We start from the raw sequence: 20,792 nt of genomic DNA on the forward strand, positions 1-20,792 counted from the left end.
GTACGGCGGCCGGAGTGGCCCCCGATGTGCGTCATGACGCACAAAAACGTACTCCGCTGTGCGAAGCGCTGGGGGGATGTAGGACTGGGGGTCACCATGGTGGGATGTTGGCATGGGGGCAAACCGTCGGGCGGCCTCCTGGAGGTCCGAGTACTGGTGAGCTGCGGACCAGGGACTGGTAGCGTCGGGCACGAATTCGCCCGGGACGCGTAGCGCCTGGCTGGAGACAAGCTCGGTGGTGGATGCCCGGAGATCCTCCTTGGGGGCCGTGCGGAGGCCCAAAAGGACCCACGGCAGCCGGTCGGCCGAACCGCCGTCTTGAAGGCCGGCCATGAGCGCGGCCTTCATGGAGCGGTGGAATCGCTCACACAACCCGTTGGCTTGGGGGTGGTAGGCCGTAGTACGGTGGAGCTTGACCCCCAGGTTGCGGGCGACCGTGCCCCACAGCTCGGAGGTGAACTGCGGTCCGCGGTCCGATGAGATGTCCGCCGGTGCGCCGAAGCGGGCGACCCAGGTGGCGATGAAAGCCTGCGCCACGTCGGCGGTGGTGGTGGAGACGAGGGGAACGGCCTCCGGCCACCTGGTGGTCCTGTTCACCATGGTGAGCAGGTGTGTGAATCCCCGTGATGGGGGAAGGGGGCCCACCAGATCCACGTTGACGTGGTCGAAACGTCGTTCGGGCATGGTGAAAGGTGCCAGCGGGGCCTGGGTGTGTCGGTGGATCTTGGCCTGTTGGCAGGCTGTGCAGGTGCTGGTCCAATCGCGGACGTCCCGTCGAAGGCCGTGCCAGACGAATCGCGCCGACACCAGCTTCTGGGAAGCTTTCCGGCCCGGGTGGGAAAGGCCGTGGAGGGAGGCGAAGATGTGGCGTTGCCAGGTAACGGGCACGATGGGGCGAGGCTGGCCTTGGGAGACGTCGCAGAGCAGGACAGTGTCCGCGAAGGGGATGTCGGCCAGGCGGAGGCCCGTGTCCGCCGCCCGGAGGGCTTGCACCGTGGTGGCGGTGGTTTGGTCCGCCGCCATAAGCGCGAAGTCCACGCCGAGGTGGACCGCGTTCGCGCTGGCCCGAGAAAGACAGTCGGCCACGGCGTTGTTTTTGCCGGCGACGTGCCGGATGTCCGTGGTAAACTCCGACACGGCGGAGAGGTGGCGCTGTTGGCGGGCCGACCACGGCTCCGTGACCTTGGCCATTGCGTAAACCAACGGCTTGTGGTCGACGAACGCCGTGAAGGGTCGGCCCTCCAGGAGGTGGCGGAAATGGCGAACGGCCAGGTGTAGACCGAGGAGCTCACGGTCAAACGTGCTATATTTGAGCTCGTTCGGCCGGAGCTGCCGGCTGAAAAAAGCGAGTGGCTGCCAAACCCCGTTCACCCATTGCTCATGTACGGCGCCCACCTCGTAGTCGGAGGCATCCGTGGTGAGGGCGATGGGAGCATTGAGCACCGGATGAGCGAGCAGTGTTGCGTCGGCGAGGGCCCGCTTTGAGCTTTGGAAGGCCGTGTCCATTGCTACGGACCAGACGATGTCGTGCTTGGCCGGCTTGCCCCGGAGGGCTACGTAGAGGGGCCGCATGAGTTGAGCAGCGCGGGGCACGAAGCGGTGATAGAAATTCACCATTCTCAGGAATTCCTGCAGGGCCTTTATGGAGCGGGGACACGTAAACGTGGTGATGGCCTCGACCTTGGTTGGCAGCGGCATGGCCCCGTTCTTGGTGATGTGGTGGCCCAAAAAATCAACGGCCGTCGTGCCGAAGTGGCATTTGGCCGGGTTGACGATGAGGCCATGCTCGCTGAGGCACCCGAACAGTGTTCGGAGGTGGAGGAGGTGCTCGGCCCGGGATGTGCTGGCGACGAGGATATCGTCCAGGTAAATGAAGAGGAACGGCAGGTCACGCAGCACGCCGTCCATCAAGCGCTGGAACGCCTGAGCCGCGTTCTTGAGGCCAAACGGCATCCGTAGGAATTCGAATAAGCCGAACGGCGTGATGACGGCCGTTTTAGGGACGTCGGCCGCCCTAACAGGTACCTGGTGATATCCACGTATGAGATCGATTTTTGAAAAAATGACCCGTCCTGCCAGACGGGCGGAGAAGTCTTGGATGTGCGGGATTGGATACCTGTCGGGGGTGGTAGCGTCGTTAAGGCGGCGGTAGTCGCCACATGGGCGCCAGCCGCCCCCTGGTTTTGGGACGATGTGTAGTGGCGAAGCCCACGCGCTATCGGAGCGCCGCACGATGCCGAGGTGTTCCAAAGCGTCGAACTCGGCTTTGGCCACGGCGAGCTTGGCTGGGTCGAGGCGGCGGGCTCTGGCGTAGACCGGCGGGCCCATGGTTGGTATGTGGTGCTCGATCCCATGTCGTACTGCGACGGCCGAAAACGTCGGCCGCGTGGGGGCCGGGAACTCCGTGAGCAGGCGAGCAAACTCGTTCGCCGCCGGGAGGGCACATGCCAGCTCGGTCGGAGTGGAGCTGCTCAATGTGCATACCAGGGAGCTGAAGGTCTCGGCGTTGATGAGGCGACGCCGTTGGACGTCCACCAGCAGTCCGTGTGCGCAGAGGAAGTCGGCGCCTAGCAGAGCCATGGGCTCGTTTGCGGTTACAAACGTCCAAGTAAAGCGTTGGCCGCCGAAGCAGAGGGTGACGTTGCGCGGGCCGAAGGTGCCGATGGCCGATCCGTTGGCCGCAACCAAGGAGGGGCCACAAACCGCGGACTGCCTGTCCTGATCGGAGGCGGGTATGACGCTCAGTTGGGCGCCGGTGTCGCACAGGAAGCGCCGTCCGGACGCTTTGTCCGTGATGAAAAGTAAGTTGCCCATGTGGCCGGCGCTCATGGCTGGTAATGAACGCCGGCCCGGCCGTTTCCCGGCCTGCCGAAGGTGCACGGGGGTCGGCATGTCCGGGCCTTCTGTCCGAACCTGGCATGATAGTAACACCACGCTTGGTCAGGTGGAGGCCCCGGTCGTCGTGCTGGAGGTGGTCAGCTCGGCGTTGCGGCCGCCAATTGCGTCGGCCGTTCGGTCGTCGACCGTGCCGGGTGCTCGGGCGCCATGGGCGTTGCATCGGACGGCGGTGGGCCCCAGCTCGCTGCTGCAATGCGTTGGCCTGCCGCGGAGATCTTGTCGGCTTCCCTGGCGAGGGCGCGGGGATCCGTGATCGTTGTGCTCGCCAGGGCGAGGCGTACCGGGCTAGGCAGCTGACGGAGGAACAGCTCCCGGAACAGGAATGCCGGAGAGTGCTTGCCGAGCAGCGAAAGCATGTAGTCCATTCGCTCGGACGGGCGCATGTCGCCGAGCTCGGGCAGGTCGAGCAGGCGCCGTGCACGTTCCGCCGATGGGAGGGCGAAAGCATCGAGGAGGAGCTTTTTAATCGCGCCGTATTTGTCAGCGGCTGGCGGGCTCTCGAGGAGGCTCAGGGCGCGGGCCGCGGTGGCTGAACCGAGCGCTGCTACCACATGGTGGAAGCGGGTGTCGTCGGCCGTGATGCCTCGCAGGGCGAACAGGGAGTCTGCCTGGGCGAACCAAACCGCCGCGTGAGCCTCCCAGAAGGTAGGCAGTTTAAGGGCAACTGCCGTGTCCATGTCGGTAGGTCACCAATGAAGGAGCTGTGCTCCCACGTAGTCGGAAGAATGGACGCGACAAAAAGCTGGAATTCGTCCGAGTTTCTTTATTGTCACAAAACAACTCGGGTACTCTGAAAAGCCCATTTATCGGGCAGCAATATATATACACACATTATCCCGGAGCGTTTGCCCGGGAAAGGCCAGAGGGGGCGTGGCCGGGCGGCCTGGCAAGTCGAGGGCGGGCATGCCCGGGCGTCCTGGACGAGACCGGCATGGTGATCGCTCCGCGTCCTTGGTAGGTGCAAGGCGATTGTGTAAACCCAGCGGTAGCCGCTACAATATAATATAACAAATATCATGAAACATTTACATTTTGTAGTCCATTGTATAATTTAAATAAACATAAATGCAAATTTCGCATGTGGAAAAAGTAAGTACACCCTTGGCTCTAATAGGTGGTATTGCCCCCTTTGGCAGAAACAACCTCAAGTAGGCGTTTCTTATAACTGTCTACCAGTCTCTGACATCAACTGGGAGAAATTTTTGCCCACTCCTCCATGCAGAATTCTTTCAGCTGTGCAGTGTTTGAGGGGTTTCTTGCATGCACAGCTCGTTTCAAATCCCCCCACAACATCTCGATGGGACTTAGATCCGGGCTTTGACTTGGCCATTCCAGAACCCTCCATTTCTTTCTCTTCAGCTATTCCTTGGTGGATTTACTGGTATGTTTAGGGTCATTGTCATGTTGCAAGGTCCACCTTCGGTTGAGCTTCAACTTTCCAATTGAACAATGAAGAATTAATAGTGGATTCTATGATGGTGAGCTGCCCAGGCCCCGATGCAGCAAAACCACCCCAAACCATAATATTTCCACCACCATGCTTTACAGTTGGCATCAGGTTCTTGTGGTAATGCTGTCTTTGGTTTTTGCCAAACATGTCTTCTGGTACTGTGGCCAAATAGCTCTACCATAGACTCATCTGTCCAGAGCACATTGTTCCAGAAGTGCTGGTCTTTGCCGAGATGTTCATTGGCAAACCTTAGTCTTGCCCTGATGTTTTTTCTGGACAGCAAAGGTTTCCTCCTGGCACACCTCCCATGTAGATCAAATTTGTGCAGCCTCTTTCTAATGGTAGACTCGTGCACTTTGACATCAACAGTGGCAAGAGCTACCTGTAGGTCCCGTGATGAGATTCTGGGGTTCTTAGAGACTTCTTTCAGCATCTTGCAGCATGGTCTGCTCTCGGGCTGAACTTGCTGGGGCGGCCTGGCCTGAACAAGTTGGCAGTTGTTTGGAACCTTCTCCACTTGTAGATGATCTTCCAGACAGTCGAATGATTGATTTCAAATTGTTTGGAGATCTTTTTAAATCCCTTCCCAGACTCGTAGGCACCTATAACCTTCTTTCTGAAGGCCTCAGAGAGCTCTTTTGATCTAGGCATGGCGACGCCACACACTTCAACAACAAAGAGCAAACCAAACTATATGTCTGAGGTTTAAATAGACAGGTTCCTCCAATATCCTCTCTAACGATGTAATAATCATTTGCACCTGAGCTGGTGCACCTGATTCTAATTTTAGGTATTTGAAGTAGTGATAAATGTAGGGATGTACTTACTTTTTCCACATGTGAAATTTGCATTTATGTTGATTTAAATTATACAATGGACGACAAAATGTAAATGTTTCATGATATTTGTTATATTATATCACCTTTATCTATCAGTACTGGTGTTGGCTTAACGGCTAGGGTGCCGGCTTGGGATCTTAGGATCCTGAGTTCGAATCCCGGTCGATCGCTGAATTAACGCCAGGGGGGGTTGACTCGGCCTGTCATCCTTCCGAGGTCGGCAAATTGAGTACCAGCTTGCTGGGATGAATGATCCTGGTGTGCACCCCGATTTAGAATAGGTACACCGAATAGGCATCGTAAGAGGCGACTAAGGATTGGCGTCAGGAAGGGCATCCGTCCATAAAAACATTGCCTCAAACAGGGAACCATGATTGTCATGGGGCCTGCAAGGCTAACCCCTGCTCTAGCAGGGAAAATGGCCTTAAAACGATCATTCATTCATTCATTCACCTTTATCTATCAATATTGTTGAAATGAAGATCAAATAGCTGTACGTTGAAATATGTTGAAAAAGTCAAAACTTTACATGGGGTGTACTTACTTTTTCACGTGACTGTAGATCACGCAGATCTGTGTAGGTATCATGCTCCGCTTATCGTGATAGGGAACCCCACATGTAATTTTGTTTGGGCGGTTTGTTCGCGTCAGTGTATGTTTGTGGTTATACAAGGATGGCCTTGTGTTAAATAGAGTAGGGATTATGCTAATTCCCCTGTGTGTGAGACCTGGTGATCTATCCTTTGTCCCGTATGGCACTACACCATAGACACTAGGAAAGGCCCATTAGAACGCACACTAATTAAATTCCACCGCCCTCCCCTCCCACAATAAAACTCACCAGAAGCCAGTTCAGGGCACTGCCGATGGAGCCACAGCCAGCTACATCACCAGCTGGCATAGCAACACTCATCGCACAGGCAGGCCGGGAGCCACGCCCAGAAGGACTCATTATTGGGCAGGAGTCGACCAACCAAAGGCTAAAGTAAGGAAGGACTGGTGATTGGCCAGGGGCGGGGGCAAGAAGCTTCCCTCGGATTGGTGGTGGGAAGGCTGAGAAGGAACCAGAGGACTGATTGGCGAGGACCACGGAGAACTTGAGAGGCGAGCAAGAAGTGACACGCTGATTGGAGAAGCGCCAGAGACGTCACGAGCTGACGTTAAAAGTACGAGGAGACCGACATTCTCTCTCCCTTCTGCCCTCTCGTTTGGACTGCCTTCTTGTGTTGGACTTCCCCTCTCGTTTTTGGATCCCTCTTGCGCTGGACCCTCCCTTGTTCTGGACCTTCTCCCTGCGCTTGACGTTGCTCCTCGTGTTCTTGGCCTTTGCTGATTGCCCCTGGACTCTTGCTCGTTGGACTACGATGGAAGGTGGAGAGACGGTGGAGCGCTGACGATTCTCCTCCCCTGTGTTCACGTACGGGACCTCGCGATCGATCGCCCGGGGACGCGAGGCTTGCCGCTGCAGTGTACGCTGGCCTGGCAGTGCGGAGCGAGAGGCAATGCGGAGCACCAACGACCGGGCGGTTCCCGCCAACACCAGAGCCGCGTCCGGACTGCGTGCTTGAGTTTGGCGACCCTGACGAGATCCCACGAGCTGGTTGAGATAAGTGCAATAATTACACGTATTTTATTTTCCAGTTTCTTTCATCCCTTCGTCTGTGTGTGTGTCTGTAATAGGAGCACTCCAATTAGAGGGATTAGTCCACCGCGGTTGCCTCGTTGTTACCGGCCTTCAGTTTCAATAAAGCTGGCGTTTATTTTGGTACATAAATCCGGTTGGTTTGAGTTTATTTCCTGCATGTTTTGAAGACTGCCCAGTGAGATCGCGTCAGGTAAAAGCTTCCAGCTTCTTCCTCTCTCTTCTTCCCACGCATATATATAAAATCCGTATTTGAACAACGCCTCGAATAATGCTCGATTTGCTATCCGTGATTTCCCAGTCTTCATTGAGGGGGATCACACGACAGTATTTCCCCGACCGCTATCCAAGGTAATGATGCAAATGGTGCGTCATCGCTGACAAGTCTGTTCCAGCCAACCGGAGCCATGGACAGTGGTGACTGAGTCAACCAATGGGCATTCAGAACACCGATGACATCTTGACTGAAGAGCCAATCAGTGTCACGTTTACTTAGACATCTATCTATAATTCCACTAATCTCTGTGTGTATGTTTGTATGTATGTTTGTATGTATGTTTGTCTGTGACCGCTGTTTCTCGACAACTACCGGTCCGATATACTTGAAACTTGCCAGGTATATTGCTGGGGACCCGAGGATGTGCCTTTTCAAGGTTTTAAATTAATCGCAGAAGTAGTTACCGAGCTATGTCCAAAAAACGATTCAACCAATCAGAGAGCAGCGAGCTATCGCGTGTGCCGAACGTGGCGAACACACTCTGCCTCGGACGGCACATTTGAGAGCGTATTCATTTATTTCACGTTGGCAAACTATGTTGCCGCTATGTTGGCGTTAAACTATGTTTTAAAACTAATTAAAACCATTTCATGTAAATAGAGGGGGGGGGGGGATTGTCACTGTACTCGCAAGCCGTTCGCCGTTCGCTTTGGCGTTGCGAATGGACCAAAACATTTCATGAACCAAACCATTTCATGTAAAGCGTTCGCCGTTCGCTTTGGCGTTGCGAATGGACCAAAACATTTCATGGACCAAACCATTTCATGTAAATAGAGGGGGGGGGATATAATTTTAGATATATATATAGTACGGGCATGCCCTAGTGCTTATAAATGCAATAGTTCTGATCTCTTCCGGGCTCTTTGCTGTGAATCGCCTTGAAGAGTACAGCACGAAAAGCTTTGCTGTTATTGTCATAATGTCGTGTTTGTTTTCCTGTATAATAGATGGTGGTGAGCAGCCGGTTTAAAAACCTGGAAGGAGGAGTGAGATTGAAAAGTGATGGAGTTTGTTGCAGATGTGGGAAAAAAAAGGAATGAAAGGGTGAAGGTGAGCGGAGAGTCTTGATTTTGGTAGTTTCACCAGTAGAGGGTTGCTGACAGATCTTGTGCATCCTGAAGGAATATTTGGTGGACAGAGCACAGACAGAGCAGGGGGAGCTAGGCCGGAGAGGAATCGGTTCGGTAGAAAACAGAAAGACCACCAACCTGCCTGCGGCAAGAGAGTGAAAGGCCCTCAGACTCAGCTTCGTCAAGGGCGATACCAATGATTCTAAAAGCCTTTGTTTCTACAGCGTGAAGCCGAGCAAGGTGTGAGGAAGGAGCACCCAGTCCAGAGGGGAGAGCAGTACTCCATCAAGCTGCAGATGAAAGCTTTGTAAGTGGTGAGGAGCTCAGAGGTGCAATGCCAAGGAATGACTTTGCACGACGGAGGATGCCCAGTTGGCGACTGGCTTTGGAGGCCAACTTGGAAATGTGGTTTTCCCAGGAAAATCATTGCAGATAGTGAGACCCAAAAGCTTGAGTGACAGAACTTCTTCGAGAGGATTGTTGAGAAAGTCATTGGGAGAGTTTTCCAGACGGTTTTTTGGAGAGACAAAGTCAGAGTGTAAGATTTGCCAGGATTGTTTGACCAGTTTGTGATATTGTCCAGGTCTGCAGAGAGTGAAGAAGCTGCTGCCTGCCGATCTGAGGGTTGAAGTTTGGAGCGGCAGAGAGTGCAGTCATCAGAAAAAAGATAGAGAGGATTTTCCAGAGAGTCGAAGAGATCATTAATGAAGACCAGAAAAAGCACAGGGCCTAGAACACTGCGTTGGGGAACTCCAGCCTGTACAGGAAGGGGAGATGAGAGAATTCTATTTCGAGCCACACGTTGATTGCAACAGGAGGAAGTCTGCAAGCCATGCATGGAGGTTTCCATGGATACCATAAGAGGACAGTTTGGTGAGCAGGGTGGGGTGCCAGACCGTATTGAAGGCACGTGATATGTCAAGGGAGACAGCTCTGATTTCCTGTTTGGCATTAAGGACCTCCATCCATTGATGAGACAGCAGAAGCAACATGTCCAGAGTAGAATGACCTGGTCTGAATCCAAATTGATGATCAGAGATCAAGCCATTGGAGAAGAGGAAGGATTTGATATCCGAAGCAATGATGGATTCCATGACTTTGCTGATAATTGGGAGCAGGCTGATTGGTCTGTAGTTGCAATGATCTGTTTTTGCACCTTTTTAATGTAAAGCGGTAATGTTTGCTGATTTCCAAGATGCAGGCAGATGACCTTGAGCAAAAGAGAGGGTGAAAAGAACAGAGAGAAGGTGAGATAGAGCGGCAGAGCAGGAATTTAGGACCCGTGGGCTGATGCCGTCTGGTCCAGTTGCAGAATCAGAGTCGAGGTTTGACAAAAACTTCTCCACCTTGTCAGGAGAGAAGGACACAGAGTCCAGGAGCAGTTGGGTTTGACTGGGTAAGGTGGGAACAGAGAGAGATGGGCTTGGGACACAAGATTTTGAGGCAAACACAGAGTTGAGGCATTCGGCTTTGTCACATGCGGTGTCAACTGTGTAGCCATTTGAGGTAAGGGAGGGGTTGGAGGGGGAACAAACACCAGAAACGGATTTGACCAGACGCCAACAGGATTTGGAGGAAGGAGACAGTTTTGAGAGTTCATTCTTGAGTGTGGAGAGATAGTGCTTCCTGGCACTCCTGAGGGTAGACACACACTTGTTCTGAGCTTGGTGGAAGGAAATGAGATTGCCTTCAGTTGGATTTGTCTTCCAAGAGGCAAAGGAAAGTTGTTTCAGGGCAACTGCCTCACCACAAGATTCAGTGTACCATGGACGGGAGGAAGGGTTAGACAACTGAAGACGAGATGGGATAAATCTGTGCATGAGAGAGAGAGAGCAGTTTGCTTTGGAAGAATTCCCAGGAAGAATTGATGTCAGATGCAGTAGAGATGGGAGTCCAGTCCAGATGATTGATGGCTGCTTGCAGACCGTGCCAGTCCAGACTCGTCGGCACTGAGGAGGCTCTCTGAGAAAGGCTAGAGAGATGTCCACTTTAACAAGCACATGATCAGAAGAGCTGATTGGAGCAGAAGAAGAGCAGCAGACATTTGCAGGGAAGTTTGTCAAAACCAAGTCTGGAAGAGAAGATACTCCATTGACTGATATCCGGGTTGGGAAATTGACAGATTGTGTCAATCCCAATGAGTCAGAGAAATCCTTTGCTGAGGTGCCATGGCTGGTGAGAGGAACCCACACCCAGCCAGCTGGCATGACAGTTGAAGTCGCCACATATGAGGAAGAGAGAGAGTTTGGATGAGTTGATAGAAGTTGGTCCATGTTGTCAGACAGCGAAATGTTAAATGGAGTCATCACTGTTTGGAGGACGGTACAGAACACATATGAACAAAAGGTGGGAGCGGAGAGGAAGCCGTAGCCAGAGGTACTTCTTTGGGTGGGGTGGAGAGAGGGCAGTGCAAGGAGAGTGAGGAAGAGAGTTTTTGATAAAGATAGCAACCCCACCACCAGGATGAGGCTCAGGTCTTTCATAGGAGTAACTCTGGGAGTAACTCTGGAGAGATATTAAGGAATCAGAGACATCTTGAAGGAGGAAAGTTTCTGTTAAGCAGATCAAGTCTGGATTGTCAGAAGCAACCTGAATGGAGAGATCAATCAGGTTTGAGTGAAGGCCCCGGATGTTTGAGGTCCATACCGTTAATGAGGAGAGAGGGGGAGCATCGGGTGCAGGACAGGGGAGGGGTAGGGTCAGATGAAAGATGAGAGGGGGAGGTCGGGTGAGCAGTTGATAGTGTGTCAGAGATTACAGAAGAGTTACAAGAAAGGGAAGGATGATTAGGATGAAAGGTTTGATGGTGATGGGATGAGGCACAGTGACGGGCTGTTTGAGGGGGGGCAGAGGAAAGTAGAAGGTTGGGGGAGGTGGAGGTATGAGATAGAAGGGAGACGAAGTGGGGAAGAGGCAGCTTTGAGGAGGAGGAGGGGGGAGAATTGGAGAGGGATGGTAGGGGGGGGGGAGTTTTGAAGGGGAGGGGTGAGGGGGGAGTTTAGGAGGGGAGGGGCAAGGGGGGAGACTTGGAGGGGGAGGGGCAAGGGGGGAGTTTAGAAAGTGGATGATTAATGAAAGACGAACATTTTAAGAAATTGGGTTTATTGTGATTTTCAAGTTGGCGATCCGTTTACGAACGATGGAGGATGGGTGGAATGAATGTGAATTTAGAGCATATAGTGAGGAAGAATTGTAAGAGATTGAATATTTTTTTGAAGTGGCATGAGTTGAAGAGGAAATTGAAAAAAGCCTTTTAAATAGGAAGAAAAACAGCGTGTTGTAATATACCACTGAATAAAACACTGCAGGGGAAAGTTTAAACATATTTAAATAATATTTAAACAGAACCGTGAAGAACAATCTTATATTCACAAAATACCAACAGTGAGAGGCCCTAGAGGGACAACCACGAGTCACGTGAACAGGGCAAAAGGTGAAAGGCAAGGAGATAATGAGGGTGGGGTGAGACAACGCACGTGGACAGAAGCACACGAAACAGCACACGTGGAGAAAGGGAAATAAATGTTTTGTTTTTTTTTGGGGGGGGGGGGGGGGTTAAAACTTTAGACAAACAGTAGATGTTCGGGGAAGTTCGGGGGAGAAGGGAAAAATCTAAGAACCACGCAAAAACGGCGAAGGAAGGAACTTAAGTGAACAAACTTCGACGGGGGAAGCCTCAGGCTACAAGGCCGCACACGCGGGGCAACCAAACGATTAATTTATGAAAGATTAACACTGAGAATCTTCCTGGGGACACACTATACCGAAACACTGACAGAAACAGTTATACACACCGAAAGATAAATACAGTTTCGACAAAAATACAATTGTGAACAATTACTTAACTTTGAAAACGTGGAGAACGTGTACAGCTTCGAAAAACGTGCTGTCGCCGGCAAGATCTCGCGAGATCTCCGGCAAGGCTGATCCCACTTTTTACTTTATCACAATTGTGCTGCCATATGAATATTTATTTTTCTTTATGTACTTTTGTTTTTGGTTTGCCGTTAAATCCCAAAAATGCTGTTGTATCTGCACTCACCAATTTTTTAAATAGCCGAAGGGAAACTAGCAATTTATAAAACAAGGAAAACTAAACTTCTTGCAAACTCTGATGCTGATTACAATGTTTTAACCTTTTTTTAAATCCCTTGGCATGACCAGACTACCTTCTATATATATAAAGTAGAGTTGGCCTCTATCTATGATCTCTAAGATCTCGAGAACCCGTGGACGGATTTGCGAGCGGAAAGTACTGTTCGACTCGGGATGGTCCCAGGAATGTCACGGAGACATAAACATTAAAAAAATTTCGGGTTTTAAAATTAGCGTATTATTAGCACTAGCAGAAGAGAGAGGGATTCGAAGGGAGGGAGCGCAGCGCTTCTAGCGCTTCTGACTACAGCACACCTTAAAATTAAAAAAACTTCGGGTCTACAATCTCTAAGATCTCGAGAACCCGTGGACGGATTTGCGAGCGGAAAGTACTGTTCGACTCGGGATGGTCCCAGGAATGTCACGGAGACATAAACATTTATAATCACTTGCTAGCGAATAAATAATAACGCATAAATACCTTTCAGCAGCGCGTAAAATAATCTTTCGTTTCAAGTCACTCTCACAAATAGCTTTCCGGAAATGACGGGTCGAAGTGGTCGAGCTGTTAGCATGACGCCTTATCTTTTCAGAGTCCGGGGTTCGAATCACCCCTCTGACATTTATTTTTCGCTTTTATCACGTCCTTTCCCGCACAATTTTTGGGACAGATCCCGTTGAGTGTTTTATTAAAGTTATTGTTTTGTCATTTTCTTATTGTTTTCATGTTTATTTGGCTTGAAACAAAAAAATTATGCCGCCGTTAGGCGTTATGACATCCGATCATAATGCAGCTAATTAGCTTCTAAAAACCAAGAGTCTGCCGTCTATCTATATATATAAAGTAGAGTTGGTCCTGATCTATGTATCTATGATCTCTAAGATCTCGAGAACCCGTGGACGGATTTGCGAGCGGAAAAGTACTGTTCGACTCGGGATGGTCCCAGGAATGTCACGGAGACATAAACATTTAAAAAATTTTGGGTTTTAAAATTAGCGTATTATTAGCACTAGCAGAAGAGAGAGGGATTCGAAGGGAGGGAGCGCAGCGCTTCTAGCGCTTCTGACTACAGCACACCTTAAAATTAAAAAAACTTCGGGTTTTAAAATTAGTGTGTTACGCGTAATTAGCGCTAGCAGAAGAGGGAGGGAATCTAAGGGAGGAGCGCAGTGCTCCCTCCAGCGCTTCTGTTAGCGTAATTAGCGTATTTCGGAACGTTAATTTTTCAACTTCATTATTCGGAATCAGTACGTCCCAGAGAACCTTCGTAACGTTACTTTTTCAACTTCATCCGATTGACATGGGACCCAACGGCATGTGACAAAGAGTGAAACATACAGGCTACATTTATTTGACGACAATGAGTTCCGACTTCCGACCTCGGTGGGATGACAGGCTGAGTCAACCCCCCTGGTGTGAAGGGGGGAGGAGGAGGGGAGGGGGAAAGAGAAGGGGAGGGGAACGAGGGGGAAGGGGATGGGAGGGGGGGAGGGGGAGGGGGGAAGGGGGGGAGGGGGAGGGGGGGGGAGGGGAAAGGGGGGGAGGGGGAGGGGAGGGGCCCTTCTTCCCCTGGGCACCCCCGCACCCTTCCCTCCCCCCCTTCCCCCCTCCCCCCTCCCCCCCCTCCCCCCCTCCCCCCCTTCCCCCTCCCCCCCTCCCCCCATTCCACTCCCCCTCCTCTTCCCCCTCCCCTCCCTCCCTCCCCCGCTTCCCCCTCCCCCCCTCCCCCCCCCGTTCCCCTCCCCTCCTCTTCCCCCTCCCCTCCTCCTCCCACTCCCGTGCAAAGCCGGGTACCTCTGCTAGTATCCTATAAAGTATGGGATATCTAGATTTATGAATTAACATGTCTGTGCTACATCAAGTGTTGTTCTCCATTCTATTTCTCTGTTACAGGTGGCGGCACAGAGAAGAGAATTAAGCATGCTGCAGGAGCAACATGCTGAGAATGAGAGGCATTTAAAGGAAGCCAAGCAGATTAAATGGGAGATTCCGAAGAAAGAGCTGAAGAGAATTGAGGACCTATTGGCCAAGGAGAGAAAGGAATTGAAAAAAAACAAAAACTGACCTGTTGAAACTGCAGCAGCTTCTGGAAGATGAGAAGCGAAGTGCTGCACGTCTATGTGATCTACAGATTCGGACAGAGGAAGCTCTCGCCAAAGCCGAGACTTCTCGAGAGGAATTGCTGAAGAAGTTTATGGAATTGCAAACTCATTATGAAAAGCAAAACCATTTCATAGGTAACATGTCTCGGAAAAATACATTTTGCAAATTGCACAAGTGCCGAAGTTTTGTTGACTTTTAATGAGTGTCGTATGACAAAGTGATTTGATAACGACGAGTTTGATAACAATGTTTGATGTTTGATAACGATAATGTTTCATAGTTTGATATTTGATAACGATAAGTTGACTCATTGTCTGCTTTGTGAACCTTATTCAGATAATCTTAATAAGGATTTGAAGAGCGAGCATGAACGTGTGACAAAGGCGGAAGCTGAGAGAGAGTTGGAGTATCGGAAAGTCTTGGAGGCCACGGCAATGGCCGAGAGTGAAAAGAATCGTGCAGCTTATTTGGAGAGGCAACTGAGAAAGGAGCAGAAAATGAGAGAGGCCCAAGTACGGCGCAAAGCTTGAAAATGTATACTTGGTCTATTTTGGATTACAGAAACTTAAAAGTGGCTGAGCACGGGAGAATGAAAAACTGTTCCGATAAGGGTTGAGGCTGAACCAAACTCACGTATCTGTGACTGTTGTCTGTTTATAAGACGAAAAATATTACGTTTTTTTTTTTTTTTTTTTTTTTTTTTTTGTATACAGGATCGAGGCTCGTGAAAGAGCTAACATTAATCACACAAAAAGACAAACCGACACACAAAACACAAAAAACAAGGGGAGCGGCAGACAAGATGGGGAGAGAGGGGGAAGGACACAAAAGAGAGGGGGAAGAGGGGGAAGGACACAAACACAACATTTGAGAGCAGGGACATCGGGAGGACTTGGGGGGAGGTGGGAGAGGATTAAAACATATGAACACTGCAAGGACTCTGGGGTGAATTACCGGGGGTAGAAAAGATCAAGGTTTTCGATGGGGGACGATAAGAGATGGTGGTGAACAGCTGTTTTAAAGACCTGGAGGGAGGAGTGGGATTGAAGGGAGTGGGGGAGTTTGTTCCAGAGGCGGGAGAAAAGGGGAATGAAAGAGTGAAGGTGAGCAGAGAGCCTAGACTTTGGCAGTTTAACCATAAGAGGGTTGCAGGCAGATCTTGTGCGACCTGAAGGAATATTGGGGGGACAGAGCACAGAGAGAGCTGGGGGAGCAAGGCCGGAGAGGAGTCGGTAGAAGACAGAAAGACCACCAACCTGCCTGCGGTGAGTGAGTGAAAGGCCCTCGGCGTTGACTACATCGCAGGAGATTCCAATGATTCTGAAAGCTTTGGCCTCAACAGCGTGAAGCCGAGCAAGGTGTGAGGCAGGAGCACCAGCCCAGAGGGGGGAACAGTATTCCATTGAGCTGCGGATGAAAGCCTTGTATGTGGTGAGGAGCTCAGGTGTGCCAAGGAAGGACTTCGCACGACGGAGGATGCCCAGTCGGCGACTGGCTTTGGAGGCCAGCTTGGAAATGTGTTTTTCCCAAGAAAGATCATGGCAGATAGTGAGACCCAAAAGCTTGAGCGACAGAACTTCTTGGACAGGATTGTTGAGAAAGTAGATGGGAGGGTTGTCCAGTCGGTCCTTTCGGAGAGACATTGTAAGAGTGTGAGATTTGTCAGGATTGAAAGACATGTTCCACTTGTTTGACCAGTCTGTGATTTTGTCCAGGTCTGCAGAGAGTGAGGAGGCTGCAGACTGCCGATCTGAGGGATGAGGAATGGAGCGACAGAGAGTAGAGTCGTCAGCAAAGAGATAGAGAGGATTTTCAAGAGAGTCGGAGAGGTCATTGATGAAGACCAGAAAAAGCACAGGGCCCAGAACACTACCTTGGGGAACTCCAGCCTGAACAGGAAGAGGAGATGAGAGAAACCCATTCAGGGCCACACGTTGACTACGACCAGAGAGGAAGTCCGCCAGCCATGCATGGAGATTTCCATGGATACCAAAGGAGGAGAGTTTGGAGAGCAGAGCAGGGTGCCAGACCGTATCGAAGGCACGTGAAATGTCAAGGGAGACAGCTCTAATTTCCTGTTTGGCGTTGAGGACCTCCATCCATTGTTGAGAAAGCAGAAGCAGCATGTCCAGAGTAGAGTGACCAGGTCTGAAACCAAATTGATGATCAGAGATCAAGCCATTGGAGAAGAGGAAAGATTTAATATCTGAAGCAATGATGGATTCCATGACTTTGCTGATAATTGGGAGAAGGCTGATTGGTCTGTAGTTGCTGGGATCTGTTTTTGCACCTTTTTTGTGCAAAGCGGTGATGTTGGCTGATTTCCAAGCAGATGGCAGATGACCTTGAGCAAAAGAGAGGGTGAAGAGAACAGAAAGAGGGAGTGAAAGAGCAGAAGAACATGATTTTAGGACCCGTGGGCTGATGCCGTCAGGACCAGTTGCAGAATCAGAGTCGAGGGTTGACAGAAACTTTTCCACCTTGTCAGGAGGAAAGGACACAGAGTCCAGGAGCAGCTGGGTACGACTGGGTACGGTGGGTACAGAGAGGGATGGGTTTGGGACACAAGATTTAGAGGCAAACACAGAGTTGAGGCATTCAGCTTTTTCACGTGCGGAGTCAGCCGTTAAGCCGTTTGAGGTGAGGGAGGGGATGGAGGGGGAACAAACACCAGAAACAGATTTGACCAGACGCCACCAGGATTTGGAAGAGGGAGACAGATAAGAGAGTTCGGTCTTGAGAATGGTGAGATATTGTTTCCTGGCTCTCCTGAGGGTGGACACACACTTGTTTCGGGCTTTGTGAAAGGAAATGAGATTTTCTTCCGTTGGATTTGCTTTCCAGGAGACGAAAGCAAGTTGTTTCAGGGCAACAGCCTCACCACAAGATTCCGTGTACCATGGACGGGAGGAAGGGTATGACAACTGAAGACGAGATGGTATAAATCTGTGCATGAGAGAGAGCAATTTACTTTGAAAGAATTCCCAGGATGAGTTGATGTCAGAGGCGGTAGAGATGGGAGACCAGTCCAGATGATTGATGGCTGCTTGAAGACCGTGCCAGTTGGCCTGAGTGAAATGCCAGACTCGTCGACGCTGAGGAGGCTCTCTGAGAATGGTCAGAGAGATGTCCACTTTGACAAGCACATGATCAGATGAGCCGATTGGAGCAGAAGAAGAGCAGCAGACATTTTCAGGGAAGTTTGTCATAACCAAATCCAGAAGAGAAGATGCTCCGTTGACTGAGATCCGGGTTGGGAAATTGACAGATTGTGTCAGTCCCAGTGAGTCGCAGAAGTCCTTTGCTGAAGAGCCATGGCTGGTGAGAGAGGTACCCACACCCAGCCAACTGGCATGGTGACAATTGAAATCACCACATATGAGGAAGAGAGAGTTGGGATGGGTAGATAGAAGTTGGTCCATATTATCAGACAGTGAGATGTAGATGGAGTCATCGCTGATTGGTGGACGGTACAACACACATATGAACAAAAGGTGGGAGCGAAGGGGAAGCCGTAGCCAAAGGTATTCCTGGGGGTGAGGTGGAGAGAGGGCAGTGGAGGGCGAGTGAGGAAGAGAGTTTTTTATAAAGATAGCAACCCCACCTCCAGGACGAGGCTCAGGTCTATCATACCGGAGGAGGGAGTAACCTGGGAGAGATACCAAGGCATCAGAGACATCATGAAGGAGGAAAGTTTCTGTTAAGCAGATCACATCTGGTTTGTCAGAAGCAACCTGTATGGAGAGGTCAGTCAAGTTTGAGCGAAGGCCCCGGATGTTTGAGGTCCATACCGTTAATGAAGAGGAAGGGGGAGCATCGGGTCCAGAACAGGGGGGGGAGGCGTAGGGTAAGATGTGGAAGAGGAGGAAGAGGTAGGGAGAGCTGTTGAAGGTGTGTCAGAGATTTCAGAATAGCTTGGAGAAAGGGAAGAATGGGGGCGGACAAAAGGTTTGATGGAGATTGGGTGAGGCACAGTGAGGTGTTATTTGAGGAGGGGGAAGAGCAAGGCAGAAGGTTTGGGGAGATGAAGGTGAAAGTTGGAAGGAGGAAGAAGCAGGGAGGATGCTTTGAGGAGGAGGGGTGAGAGGGGGAGTCTAGGAGGGGAGGAGCGAGAGAGAGTCTCGGAGGGGAGGGGTGTGGGAGGAGTTTAGGAGGGAGGGGAGGGAAGGGGCAAGGGGGGAGATTTGAAAGGGATGGGTGATGGGGAGGATTTAGAGGGGAGGGGTGAGATTGGATTTTGAAAAGTGTACGATTCATGGGAAACGAACATTTTTTGCAAAATGAGTTTGAGACCTTCGAGTCAAAAATACGTTTGAGGACACTGGAGGAGGGATGGAGTTCTGGATAGTTTAGGGAATGTAGAAAGGAGGAACTGTAAGAGATGGTATTATATATATTTTTTGGAATGAATAGATTTGGTGAGCAAGACGAAAGCATCCTTTTGTAGGAAAAGAAGAAAAGGGTGTTATAATATATGAGAGAAAATAGTTGTTCAGGGGAGAGATTATACATTTCTTACCGCGTGATCGCGAACGAAGAACGAACGAACAAAAAGAACAACAAATAAACGAATAAGACCTGGGAAGGAAATTACAGAATTACAGTTACAGTTGCTCATGACTATTCTGCTGAAAAGCTCTTTAGCACTTATTCCCCTCTATAGTCTTCATTACCTTAAACATCTCCATTACATCCCCCCATAATCACCCCCTTTCTAATATGTAATGTTCTGTCTTCAACTGCTCCTCATAACTAAGTCTATATCTCGGCCCGGAATCAATGTAGTCGCCTTACGCTGAACCTTCTCTATGTCACTTTGTCCTTCAGATGTGGTGACCAACACCACATATACAGTCGTGGCCAAAAATATTAGCACCCTTGCACTTTTTTCAAATAATGCACCATTTCTTCCAGAAAATTGTTGAAATTAAAAACTCTGTATCCACAAATGTATTTCTTTGGTTTGCAGTGGATCAAACCAAAAAAGGTGAAAAATTACTAAATCTTAGCTTATTCCACACAGGAATCCGAAAATGGCCTGGACAATATCATTCGCACCTTTTAGAAGTTGTTAGAAATAATTAGATTTCAAGCAGGTGATTCTCCTTTACTTTGGAATTGAACTCACCTGTGGTGAGTTGCAGGTGCCTGCAATATAAAAATCACTCATTCAACCAGTTTAAAGAGAGAAAATGAGTCATTCTGCTATTTTGTGTCACTGTGTGAGCATGGAGAAATGGAGAAAAGAATGATGGAAGGAAAAATGGAAAAGCAAACCAATTTTTTTTGGTCAATTTCAACTTATTTTTAGAGAATATTGTGAGTTACAAGAAAAAAGTGCAAGGGTGCCAATATTTTTGCCACCATATGTACTATATATAATATATATATATATATATATATATATATATATATATATATACATATATATATATATATATATATATATATATATATATATATATATATATATATATTGTTACGCAACTCCGGTTAACACCAGAATCGCGGATAGCCTAAACGGTCTTATTCGGAGGCACAACCCAAACACGGATTCGGCTATATGTCGCGCGGGAGGAAGAAGGGCTCTCCGAGAGGTGGGGCGGAAGGTGGGCCCAAACGGACAGATAAAACAGATAAAGACCCCTATACTGATGTTGGCAAACGAGAACGGATTGTGGATGCAAGTCTGGTAAGGTGTCAGTGTGGACGTGAGTTCGGATCCATCAGAGGGTTGAGGATCCATCAGGCCAGGAAAGGGTGTGGGAGTGATCGTGTGGGAGATGTATGTCGATGAGGTTATGGTATGCATGTGGAGGCAGGGCAGGTTCGAGAGAAGTGTGGGTGTGGACGTGAGTTTGAGTCGGTGAGAGGATTGCATGTCCATCAGAGCCGAATGGGGTGTGTGCGTAAGGTGGGTGAGGAGGAGGTACAGCAACGCAGTGCCTTTGAAAAGGGGACACGTAAGACGGCCGGGAGAAATAGCCAGGTAGCAAGCCACAGTGTTGTATGTCCTGGGGTTGTATTTCAGCAGGGAAAGGATGTGAGGAGGAGAGTGAAATGGCCAGGTATGGGAGAAAGGGAAGTATGGGAGAGAATGGATGGAGTGATGAGTGGGGCGCTTCATAGGTTGAAAGGAAGGGTGAAAGATAGATTGAGAAAGATGAATGAGATTGTGTTTGAGTATGCATGTGTCACGTTTGGAGTGAAAGAGTGTGTAGAGAGGGGTGAGAAGGAGGCATATTTGAGCAGGAGGCAGAGGGAGATCCATGAGTTGAGAATGGAGTTGAGGAGATTGAATGGAAAAAGGGGAGAGGAATGGGCTTGAGGTGTTGACGAAGCAGGTGAGGATGAGGTTGGTGAAGTTGAAGAGAGTGGAAAGGATGAAGAGGCGAAGAAAGGAGAGGCAGAGGAAGA

At 50.0% G+C, this 20,792-nt stretch overlaps 1 protein-coding gene across 1 annotated transcript in view; it reads left to right on the forward strand.

Moving 5' to 3' along the window:
• CEP55 (centrosomal protein 55) overlaps window positions 1-20,792 on the forward strand; it is an 82,347-nt gene that overhangs the window by 14,605 nt on the left and 46,950 nt on the right. Inside the window, exons 6-7 of the mRNA XM_078773684.1 lie at window positions 14,166-14,509; window positions 14,712-14,887. Of these exons, the coding sequence (XP_078629810.1) occupies window positions 14,166-14,336 (171 nt within the window). The 3' untranslated portion in view covers window positions 14,337-14,509; window positions 14,712-14,887. The remainder of the gene's footprint in view (window positions 1-14,165; window positions 14,510-14,711; window positions 14,888-20,792) is intronic.

This window comes from Myxine glutinosa, chromosome 3 (assembly GCF_964187855.1).
Source record: "Myxine glutinosa chromosome 3, kmMyxGlut1.1, whole genome shotgun sequence".
Classification (NCBI taxonomy): Eukaryota; Metazoa; Chordata; class Myxini; order Myxiniformes; family Myxinidae; genus Myxine; species Myxine glutinosa.